This window comes from Helicoverpa armigera, chromosome 14 (assembly GCF_030705265.1).
Source record: "Helicoverpa armigera isolate CAAS_96S chromosome 14, ASM3070526v1, whole genome shotgun sequence".
Taxonomy (NCBI): Eukaryota; Metazoa; Arthropoda; class Insecta; order Lepidoptera; family Noctuidae; genus Helicoverpa; species Helicoverpa armigera.
Window position 1 is genome coordinate 10176394 of NC_087133.1, and position 11420 is coordinate 10187813.

The following is an 11420-nucleotide window of genomic DNA, read 5'->3' on the forward strand; positions in this document are numbered from 1 at the left end:
AGCTCTGCCGCTTGTCTCTAATACAGATAACTTTCCATTTATTTTAATAACTTAGGGTTAGAGACTGTATCAAATGCCTTAGCCAAATCAAAAATCTAATAAAACAACTGCAATAATTGATTTGCATAATATTTTATTAACTCATCAACTGCTATAACGTAATGTCTCGCCTACACGTAGGCACTCGCATTATAAACTAAACATTTTCAAACAAACCTGTACATCCTTATACAATTCCAATTTTCATCACAATGAATTTAAAACTCATTCTTTTAAAAATAAGAGTAAAGAGAGAATGCTCTGCCGAGCGGCATTGAATATTTTAAAATCTATTAAAGTTACAAATGGTTATATATTCTGTACATTATTAGACATACGATACACTGTATTGTCCCATAACAATAGTGATGGAAGGACGTACTCAGATAAAATGCAACTGCAGCTTTCTGAATCCCTTTCAAAATCTACGTAACCTGCACGCATTTTTTAAAGCTTATTTGCGACTTTATTGGTCGTTGGAGTGCATTCTATCTGAACAAGCCCTTACACAAAGGGAAGGAATCCAATTGATTTTCGACCAACTGGACATAATGCTCACCACAAGCTTGACTAAAACGTTTCGTCTGTAAATAGCATTGAAATCAAATAACCTTAACACCTTTTATTCATATTTCAAAAATTCAACAGAACGCTTCTAGAATCAATTTAATATAAGGCCGATTTCTGAATTGAGAATTAACGCTAAATAAACTAAGTAATCCTAAACCAAATATTAGGTTTTACGTAGCTATGATTCTCAATGCAGAACTAAGCCAGTAGATAATCTTATTTTAGTACATTACAATAATTATTTAAAAAAATAATGCGATAACAAGGTGTGGAATGTCAATACGTAATTTTAAGGTGAAATATGAAAGGACGCAATAACAGCTCGTGAATTTTTATATACGCCTAAAGACCGAAGACACTCCGTTCCGCCACTTATAAGATTATTACGAAGAAAGTACGATGAGAGGAGTATAAAGAAGTGACAACAATTTTCGCATTGCAGCGGAAAGATTTTTTTAGGGGCTTTTTGTAGAGACCACTGTGTCCTAACTTTAATCTCTCTACAAGAAAAAAAAACAATAATTAAATACTCTATATAGATAGAAGATAATAATCTAGTGAAGAAACAGAGGCCAAAAAGTTAACACCTAATTATTTTTTTCATAATTTTTACCATATTGTCAAATCACTCAAAAATTGGAAACATGACGCGAATTCAGCTGCTTTTGATTTATTTAAATGCCATGATAATATTCTACTAGATCTTGAATATACTTGAATATTGTTAATACAAAGATTTGTTTATTTTGTCCTAAGCCAGAGTATCCAAAATTCATTTCATACACACATTTTGCGGCTGATCTTAATTATCACATTACGCTTATTAATGTAACTTAAAGTTATGTTATTTACAATACAAAATGGAATAGTCATGTAGTAGTCATTTTTGTACGCTACACTATTTGGCTTATGTCATTCTTAGATATTATTAAAAGCATATTATATGGGCTAAAAGCACGTTATTTGATACAACAATTAAATTGAACACTATTTTAAATAAATATTTTATTTATGTAGTTGTGTTAAACCAACAAAGTTGAAAATCCTTCACGCTTAGTGGACGACCGATAGAATTATCAGTTATACTAGTAGCTGTTACATTCATTTATGTAATTTCTTGTACAAATATTGAATTATGTAATTATTTTAATATCATGATTTAGTTTAAATATTTATTTCCTATTTACATTATCTATAATATATAAAATTATAACTATAAAGAAATAAAAAATAAATGGTTGCCGCTATGATTGATGTACTTACACTATGTACATAAATAATAGAAGTTCGTAAAGAGACTAACTTTACTTTTAGGCCTGAATAATCTCTTAAAATTTGAGTCTCATTTTAATAAGTCTAGGACTTAAACGTAATGAAACGGCTAATATTTAGAACTTATACACGTTAAATACAGAATGTTAGAGTTTATTTAACAACCTACTTTTCTTAAAGTAATTTAAAAGTAGAAATCTAGCTGTCGAACAGTTTTTGACAAGTAACAAAGATCACCAGACAGACACACAAACACAGCAATTTGGTAACAAGCACTTACGAACTTAGTAAGTATTAGAACAACTAAGACCTTCAACAATTTTACCCTAATGTCAAAGAGCACACATTTAACGACTCACACAGACGAATCTTCATACATCCAACATCCAAAGGTATAAAATATTCAACGAACTTAGCTTTAGGCCTGTCACAAACATTTTAGGATGTCGAAAGCACCTTATTTAATCGGATTTAAATAAGAACTTCATTGAATGAGACCAATACATCTATGTGACAGACCCAGAAGACGATACATAGTTGAAAATACATAACGATAAACCCCAAGTGACCATTACAGGTCTTGAAAAGTCGGTTTCTTATGCACCATCTGATTGGCTGAAAGAAGGAATCGTGAAGCGTCAAAGATGTATATTTTTCATTGGAGGCTAGCATAGCTTGAATTTTCGAGTACACACGCAATTTTGATCATTAACAAAGATGTAGAGCACTTTTAAATTATTGCAGCTGTTATTGTAATTTTGAATAGGGACCCAATATTTTACATACATAGGTGAAACAGTCCCGTAAGGTGACAATAAGTTTGGCGATACACAATATACCAATAATAATTTCTATTTTGAAAAATCGCCAAATTCAGAATTGTGCAATCCTCCCATCCAATATTACCAGGCGGAGTTGCAGAGCTACACTCAAAATTGGTCACAACCTCCCAACTAAACCGGTTAATAGAGTTGAAAATCGTACGTGGTGGATCCATCTCTCCAGGTGGGTTCATCAGCTACCTTAGCCCTGCACAGTGGGCAGGTATGTTCCCTGTCGAGCCAGGCAGAGATACACAGTTCGCAGAAGATGTGACTGCAGCCTAATCGGACTGGTGTCGAGTAGTCGTCGTGGCAAATGGGACAGGAATCGCCGGCGGAAAGGAGCTGCTCACATGTTGGTTTTGTGCCGAGATTCTGAGGATAAAAATATTTATATTTTAGAGAGTTGCTACAAAAAGTTATATCAGATAATGTGGTGATTGAATCATTAACCAATATCCGACAACTGAAGCTCAAACTACTCTTTTCTTAATTATATAAATTTAAATTAAAGAGTGCAAATAATTGTTGTTATATTAACATCTTTAACGATATTCCAATTTAAATGAATTAAGTGAAAAATACCACATGACTTAGGACATCTATATACTTTTCTCCCCTAATCTGCGATCTGCGAAGAGAACATAATTACAGTACAAAAAAATAATAAAACAAACGGGGTGAGCTAAATAAAACCGTTTAAAAAAAAAACACTTTGAGTAAACTCACCACGCTCTGTAACAAGGTCCACGTAGCATTCTTAAACAGTCTCAACCGGACTAGCACCTCAATGACCTTCGCGATGACATACACGGAAGTTAGGAACATGCCCACCATCTTCTCGGAGCCCTCGTACGACTGCATCAGGTAGAATATCCACGGCTGTATGGTGAGTAGCGAGCGGTATAGCTGGGAGACCGCCTCCGTGAATAGGTATACTTTACCCTGCAAAGATGTAAATTTTTGTTTTAGATGGGCACCCCAAATGAAATAAAATATGTACATAATTGTTAATTTGAGTACCTAAGTAATACTTTTGGAGTAATAAACTTTTTAGGGTATATAATTTATTTTCATCTAACATAGTCCCCCGTATAAAAAAGAAGTTTGAGAGAATTATGGATACTGAAGCGATTTGAATCAAGACTTACAAGGCCAGGTACATATTATTTACAAGAATTTTCTTCTTTCTTATTTAGAAGATTTGCAAGAAGAACAACACAATTCTTTTAAAAAACACTCACCCTCTTCTGAAACGGCAATATAAACGCCGGCATCATGGTGACCAATATCTTGATATCCACAGTAATAATCTTGACTATCAAGTCAGTGAGGACCACCAGCCACAACAGTTCCCATACATCAAGCTCCGTATATCCGGGAAACATGACCACGTTGGGTAACAACTTGCCATGGCCGAAGAGGAAATGCACTATGACTATGCAACTGGAAGTGAAGACTAGCTCGCTGAATAACGCTAGTATGCTCCGGTGCATCTGTTTTCCATGTTCTCTGAAAGTTGTGTGAAGGTTTTAGTTGGTAAAATTATCTGTGGTTTTTTTTTGGTGTGGCAACATACATAACACGATTCTATAATAAACATTTTTCAAATGGACTCGTGAATTATAGGAATGGTTATTTTTAACGACTGTAAATATTGCTACAAATAAGCTCAAAAATTAAGACATATGCTTAGTTTCCCAACAGAGTCTTTATATTACGGCAGTTAAGCAGACATGAGCATTAGCACTCATAGCGTGTTGGCCTTTCACACGGCTGGCATCACTCGAATGAATCAAAGCGTGATGTTTTCAAATAAAATGACACAAAAAAGTTCCACTTACCTCCTAACAAGACTGTTGCTGTGTGTGAACGTGCAGAACAGTATAATAAACGTGAAGATGCCTTCTCGACTGTCGTACATGAATTTGATGAACAGCAAGAAGTAAAACGGTGCGTATCGTAGAAGTAAGTTCAGTGTCGCCCGAACGTCGACCACCTGGAACAGCGAGGGAAATTCCCGCGTTAAATATGCACGACATTATGGCGGTTACGTTAAATACGCGGGAAAATCTGCATCAGTTTTGTTGCCGCGCAGTTTTGTGATTTTCTTTGTTGGTAAAAGAAAATAATTTTCTAAGACAAATGAATGCAAAAAATAGGTATCAAAAATTACTCTACCAGGTATGTACCTACCTACCTACGTACACAGGTAAACAAAACTACTGAAAATGTATTTTTCTGTTTGTTTAATCGTACCTACAATCCATTTTCCTTGTGTAAAAAACCTCAAACAAAACGTAACGCAAACAGTTCAGTACCTCGTTAACTTTTATTGATATCTAATTACGGTAAAAAAATATCGATCCGCCGAGCTATGTCACAGCCACATTACTGAATGGCGTCATGTGTTTTTAGGCGCGATATTGTTTAGATGCATGCGAAAGGGGCTCGTGTAAGCCATAAAAATATTCAAAGAAAGTTAGACGAAAGAAAACAGAACGATTAGCCGCACGACATCACGTAAGTTTACCGATTTATAAAGTTTCGTCGTCTACACTGGTAAGTTCAACAAAGAACCAAAAGGGCAATTTAGTATCCATACTTTGAACGAATGATTCTGAATGAGGATAAACAGGAGTAGGTACTTTCGATAACACATTCTTATTTCGAGACCTTCTTACTTCAAAGGTGAACATTATCAAGGAAAAGTATTTATATACATATATCAGACTTTAATTCTATAGGTCAACAACAAAGTTTCACGCACACCCTCTGGTAGGAGGAGTAACGGCCTAAGAACGACTGTAAAATGGTACGTCAACTTTTGAAAGGAACGATACAGCACGTTAGTCTAGCAGTTCAGTAATTTTATTACTACACTTTACACTCATAAATGTAATAAATCACCATAAAACACGAAATGTAACACCCACCATGATTTTATTCAGTACCTATTCAGTAATGATATCCATGAAAATTACGAACAACCACTGGCTACGCTATCCATGCTCAATGAAAGCTAAACTTTAATTAAAACCCTTTTGTTATCATACCGCTAGGGGCTCGAGTATTGTCTTGAATAAAGTATTAATGCTTATTGTTCCTATTCATACTGCTAACAAATAAATAACGGGCATTAGTACCTGTGAGATTTATGTATATTCATACCAGTTTCTGCCAGCGGTTTCGCCCGCGTCCCGTGGAAACTACTTCACGCACTGGCATAAAAAATAGCTTTAAGGTTCCTCGATAAATGGCCTATCTAACACTGAAAGATTTTTTCAAATCCTACCGGGAGCTCCTGATATTAGCGCGTTCAAAAAAGCAATCTCTTCAGCTTTCTAATATTAGTATCTAGATTCTGTCTGACGTATGGACCTAAACTAAAATTAAGCGTAATGAATAACCTTTTGGCTTCAGCGAAGTATCAACTACTAAACCACGCCATACGTTTTTGAGACCCAGATTTCTAAGAAATAAAGGCAAACTTTTGCAAATTAGCTTTCTAATGAGTTCGTGGAATTCTGACGTCAACAATGATAACAAACATTGAAAGGTGGTTTTATAGTAGCGCCATTATACCGCTCGCGTTGGCGACGACGAACTTTTATATGAAGGCCTATGACCTACGTTAACTAAAACTGTACTACCCACTTAGGGGAAAATGTCCCTATTGTAGATGATGATGTTGATATATCGCTTTTGTAGATTCGATTCTCAATTTTTTTTTTGAGAAGCATATCTACAAAAACGATTGTGTTTTGTTTACAGTGCCCTGAAAGCCTGGACTAGCCTGACGATTGGGTTTTGTAAGGCTCTATAAATCTTCAACAGCCCTAGAAAGCCTTGTCCTTGGCACCCAATGGGAAATACCTGTTTGACTGAACTATATTATAAGTTTACTATCACGCACAATTTGCCAACTGGGTAGGCGTTTCGTCAACTGAGATCTAGAATGTATGTATGCACGGTCGTATATTCTGTCGTCATTATAAAACGGTTAAGGATACCGAGGCATTCCTAAACGACGCATTGCGTACTAACCGCGAGACTATAAGGTACCTTAAGTTGAAACATTTAATTGTTATTAAATCAAAAGGAGAATTAAGATTCCCAATGTTTTGGCAAAATATTCCCTCTCCCTGCTTTTATTTCCTTCTACTATATTCGTCATTTATAGTTGAATTATTTATCATGGAGCTACGCCAAGTCCCAAGTTATGTATAAAATTGTAGAAAAAATCAAAGGTCTGATTGAAGAAATACCTACATCAGTGGCGGCCCTAGGGGTGTGCGAACTGTGCCATCGCACAGGGCCTCGCGCTTGGGGGGGGCCTCGCGCTACAACCCACGCTAATATAAAAAAAAACATATATATATCGGGTCCAAGAAAAAAAATGTGCATTTTTCTTTATTTCTAATTCATTCTGCGTTTACTTTTTGAGTCCTCAATTCAACAAAAAGTTGGAACACCAAAGTAACAAAAACAACTGGCTCTCGATTCAGTCACGGATTCTTTTTATTTGTGCTTAATTCCGAGTTTAATTTGAGAGTCTTTAAACAAATAATTTAAAAAAAATCGAGCTCGCTACGCTCGCGGCTGTTCACTTGCCAGTACCTTTCCTTCTAACTTGATTAGAGTACTTTTATGTCCCAAAACTCAAAAATTTTCGCGCTCGCTACGCTCGCGACTTCACCTAGCACTGTTGATTGTTTTACAAATCTAGGTGCTTTAGTGACCACAAGCCAAAAAATGTGCGCGCTCGCTACGCTCGCGGGTGCTTTATTTTCCACTTGTTTTATTATTTCCTTTCGTTACATCCTTTTTTAGCCAAACCTAGAAGGTAGCGCCGCTTTTAAGTCCTTTTATTAACAAGAAAATAACTCCTAGTTTCCGTATGAACTTTCTTATTTACGACGTTCGAACTACTCAAGACACAATCTTTCAATACATAGGGGGCGCTTGGGTCATTTATCCCACTACCGAAATAGTCTTGAGAATTCGAATAATAAAATAATAATATCGAAAAAGCAGTTTCGAGGTTTAAAATTATTAAAACATGTTTAAGGAATTCGATGACACAAGATCGACTTTCAGCCCTTGCTATTCTTTCGATCGAAAATGACGTTGCTCATTCATTCGATTATTCTGCTTTAATTAAAGATTTAAGAAGTCTTAAGAAAAGTCGCAAGCTAAGCGTTAAATATAAACTGTAGTAAAAATAAAAATTTAGTAATTTGTTTAACTTGAGCATTTCTCCTCAAACATGACGATTAGCTAAATTAGAACACCAGCTCGCAACACATACTTTTCACGTAGGACAAAGGGGTTTGTTCCCACTAGTTCTACTGCTTAGTTCTACCGTAGAACTAATGGGAACTTTTTTTCCCACTAGTTCTACTATATGAGATGTAACAAAATAGTAGAACTAGTGGGAATTATGTTTTTTATTGGTATTCCCACTAGTTCCACTGAACATTGACAGTAGAACTAATGGGACATTTTGTTCTACTAAACAGAAGAAGTACAGTCGACGGCCTGGGTGATATCTCGCCGTGTCCGGTAATCTGTAGTTGTGATTTTTTTCAGAGCTCAAAATCGATAGCAGTCAGAAAAACTTAGATTTTTTTCATAACTTTCAGCAAAAATCAAATGTTTTTATTTATAAAAGTACTAGGGCAGCAGAAATAAAGAGGAGCTAGTTAATCCTTTTGTTCATCTAATTTTATAACACCTCTGTGGTGTTGTTTAACAATCAGATATTGATATTCATTTTCAATACTACATTAAATTATACAAAATTCATGTATTATTGAAATTATTTAAAAATACTTGCTGATTGACTGTTTGAATTGCAGCCCTATGAATAAGACAAAAAAAAAAACAAATAAAAATAATAGATTAAAAACACGCTTTAAAAAATTACAAAAAAAAAAATTAAACATCTGTTGAACACTTATCATTTTTTTTTACAAATTATGACGTTGAACTAAAGTCCCTTTTGTAGCCACACTTTACTTAGACAAGTGTTCAACAGATGTTTAACTTTTTGAAAAAGACTGTTAGTTTCCAACACAACACTCACATTAAACTAACTTTTTAAAGCGTGTTTTTTTTATCAATGTCTGATTTTTAAACACCACCACAGAGGTGTTATAAAATTAGATGAACAAAAAAGATTTACTAGCTCCTCTTCATTTCTGCTGTCCTAGTACTTTTCTAAAGAAAAACATTTGATTTTTGTTGAAATTCATGAAAAAAATCTAAGTTATTCTGACTGCTATCCATATTGAGCTCTGAAAAAAATCACAACTAGGCCGTCGACTGTACTTCTTCTGTCTAGTAGAACAAAATTATGTCCCATTAGTTCTACTGTCAATGTTCAGTGGAACTAGTGGGAATACCAATAAAAACCATAATTCCCACTAGTTCTACTATTTTGTTACATCTCATATAGTAGAACTAGTGGGAAAAAAAGTTCCCATTAGTTCTACGGTAGAACTAAGCAGTAGAACTAGTGGGAACAAACCGACAAAGGGCCTCGCATAGACCTGCCGCACGTAGCCTCGCAATTTCTAGGGCCGCCGCTGACCTACATATAAACATGTTTCATTAGTCATTGCTTAATTATTATTTAGTTGCATCATATTTATGCTGTCCAACTGTAAGTGTACTCAAAGATAAAGTGGCTATTGTTTTGTTATAGTAATATAGAAATTGGTTCACGCCTCAGTAATGTACAGACAATTCAATATTAAGATAGTTTAATGGACACACTCAGAGACATTTAATGGTTACTTAAGCTGTTCCTTAGCGCAGAATTTCTATGAGAATCTGTCACTAAGGAGTGACTTAAGTAATCTTAACTTAAGTAGTCTCTGAGTGCGGGGGTAAGAATGCAATGACTTGATTAACATAATCTTACTCACATAGTCTTTAATCTCTTGTTTACATAAGCTTCATAGAGCCTTCTTTGCACTTATAAATCACATTGTTTATTTTATTTAGCTAACAAAGCTAGGCATATCATATTAACTAACTTCAAAGAATCTTTGAGCTACATATAATAATAAACACATGAAACACTTCCTGTTATCATTACTTGTCATGCCACTGTCACAAAATATTTGGCATGACAAAATAAAATAGGTTTTATTTCTGTGTGGGTATTTATGAGTAACAATGCAGTACCTACTATGTGCTAAAATTATGCCAATGTGAAAGATTTTTTCCTTCTATAAAATTGAAAAATGTATTCACATAATTTTGCTACAGTTGCTGCTTGATAACTAACTAGATAATACTTGAAATTGCTTTTCTTTTACTTTTATTTTTCATATTATGTGGTTGCTGATGATAATAAATGGAAGCAGGATGGAAGGGTATTGGGTTGCCCGGGTAACTGGGTTGAGGAGGTCAGATAGGCAGTCACTTCTTGTAAAGCACTGGTACTCAGCTGAATCCGGTTAGACTGGAAGCCGACCCCAACATAGTTGGGAAAAGGCTCACAGGATGATGATGATGAAATGGAAGCAACCATAAGATCCATATAAATAATAATGTCCTGAAAAACTATTTTGCAATATTCTTACCTGTTGTGTTCCATCTTCACTTTGACTATCATTATCCGCATTGTCATGTATGTTGTTATTGTTGGCCGGATTCACCGACACATTGATCTCCGGGTGTTCTTGCTCCTGTTCCGACAAGTTGGAGTCATTGGAAGCACTGTTGCTCATCCCGTGGCTGGTAGACTGTGACCGGTGAGCAGGCGGTGTTCCCCGTTCATTTACAATGTAAGTTTGAGCATTTGGCCCTAAGTTTACATGAGCTATAGAGCTCTGTGGCCTTTGAGCACCAAGATCTACAATCTGATGTGTGCCCGGCGTGTTCCTCGGCAACCATGTGGGCAGGGACAGCCGTGCGTTATTGCCCTGTTGAAAAAGAGAAATGATTTACTTCTATACAGAGTTTAATGTTATGAAATATCAACATAATTCAATAGCTATTAAATAAACACAATTAACCTTATAAAGATGGTCCTATGGTGTTCATTAAAACGTTTTGTTATTGCGGCGTAATCGTATAAAAAACATCACCAAGGCTAACATTTTTTGGTTGCTGTCTATTGCATCACAACAATCAATCATTGTTTAGAATAAATTATTACGTACCATACGGGCATTTTCTACGAGTGGTCTGATTTCTCTGAATACACTGTTGAGGCGATCTCCGAGGCCCAGGTTATTTCTATTCGGAACTGTTGGTCTGGAAACTGAATCGAGCCTGTGTAGTGCATTGTGACGCGGCGCAGCCTCTGCTGGCTCGTCGTCCTCTATATCGACTGTCACCTGATTTGGTTGAGCCATCACTGTAAACTAAATCACTATAAAAGTGTTCTAATATAAAATCCTGAAGAAAAATTTAACATTTCCAAATATTTATGAGCATATCGTACGAAGGTCAACTATTTTGACATATTATCGTAACTGACGTTTTGAATTTCGTTCTGAAAGTGTAGACACTGACTGGCAAATTTATTATTACAAACAATACACAGTTCAGAAACGGTTTTGTCTTTGCCTTCTACAAAAAAGTGTACTGATATAAATGATGAAGGGTTTTAATCTATTATGTTACTCTAGCTCTCTCCTCCTACTGTGGCAGCTGGTGGAAGTGGATAACCCGTCTTCACCAGGTGTAGGTACAGTTTTA

General features: G+C 35.5%; 1 protein-coding gene across 1 annotated transcript; it reads right to left on the bottom strand.

Moving 5' to 3' along the window:
* Positions 1 to 116: 116 nt before the first annotated feature.
* LOC110375319 (E3 ubiquitin-protein ligase RNFT2) lies at positions 117 to 11239 on the bottom strand. Its single transcript, XM_021333394.3, has 6 exons — positions 10880 to 11239; positions 10298 to 10639; positions 4547 to 4701; positions 3947 to 4214; positions 3432 to 3647; positions 117 to 3077 (listed from the first exon to the last, which is right to left on the bottom strand). The coding sequence occupies exons 1-6, from the start codon at positions 11072 to 11074 to the stop codon at positions 2844 to 2846; spliced, it is 1410 nt and encodes a 469-aa protein (XP_021189069.1). The 5' UTR covers positions 11075 to 11239; the 3' UTR covers positions 117 to 2843.
* Between the last annotated feature and the right edge of the window lie 181 nt (positions 11240 to 11420).

What these genes read in the sequence shown, in the direction of transcription:
- LOC110375319 (XM_021333394.3), bottom strand. Translation starts at nt 11,074, where the DNA reads ATGGCTCAACCAAATCAGGTGACAGTCGATATAGAGGACGACGAGCCA. An exon ending in GTGAAGATGGAACACAACAG is followed by an intron (nt 4,702 to 10,297) that starts GTAAGAATATTG and finishes TCGCTGTTCCAG; the next exon opens with GTGGTCGACGTTCGGGCGAC. An exon ending in GGACCTTGTTACAGAGCGTG is followed by an intron (nt 3,078 to 3,431) that starts GTGAGTTTACTC and finishes TTTTATCCTCAG; the next exon opens with AATCTCGGCACAAAACCAAC.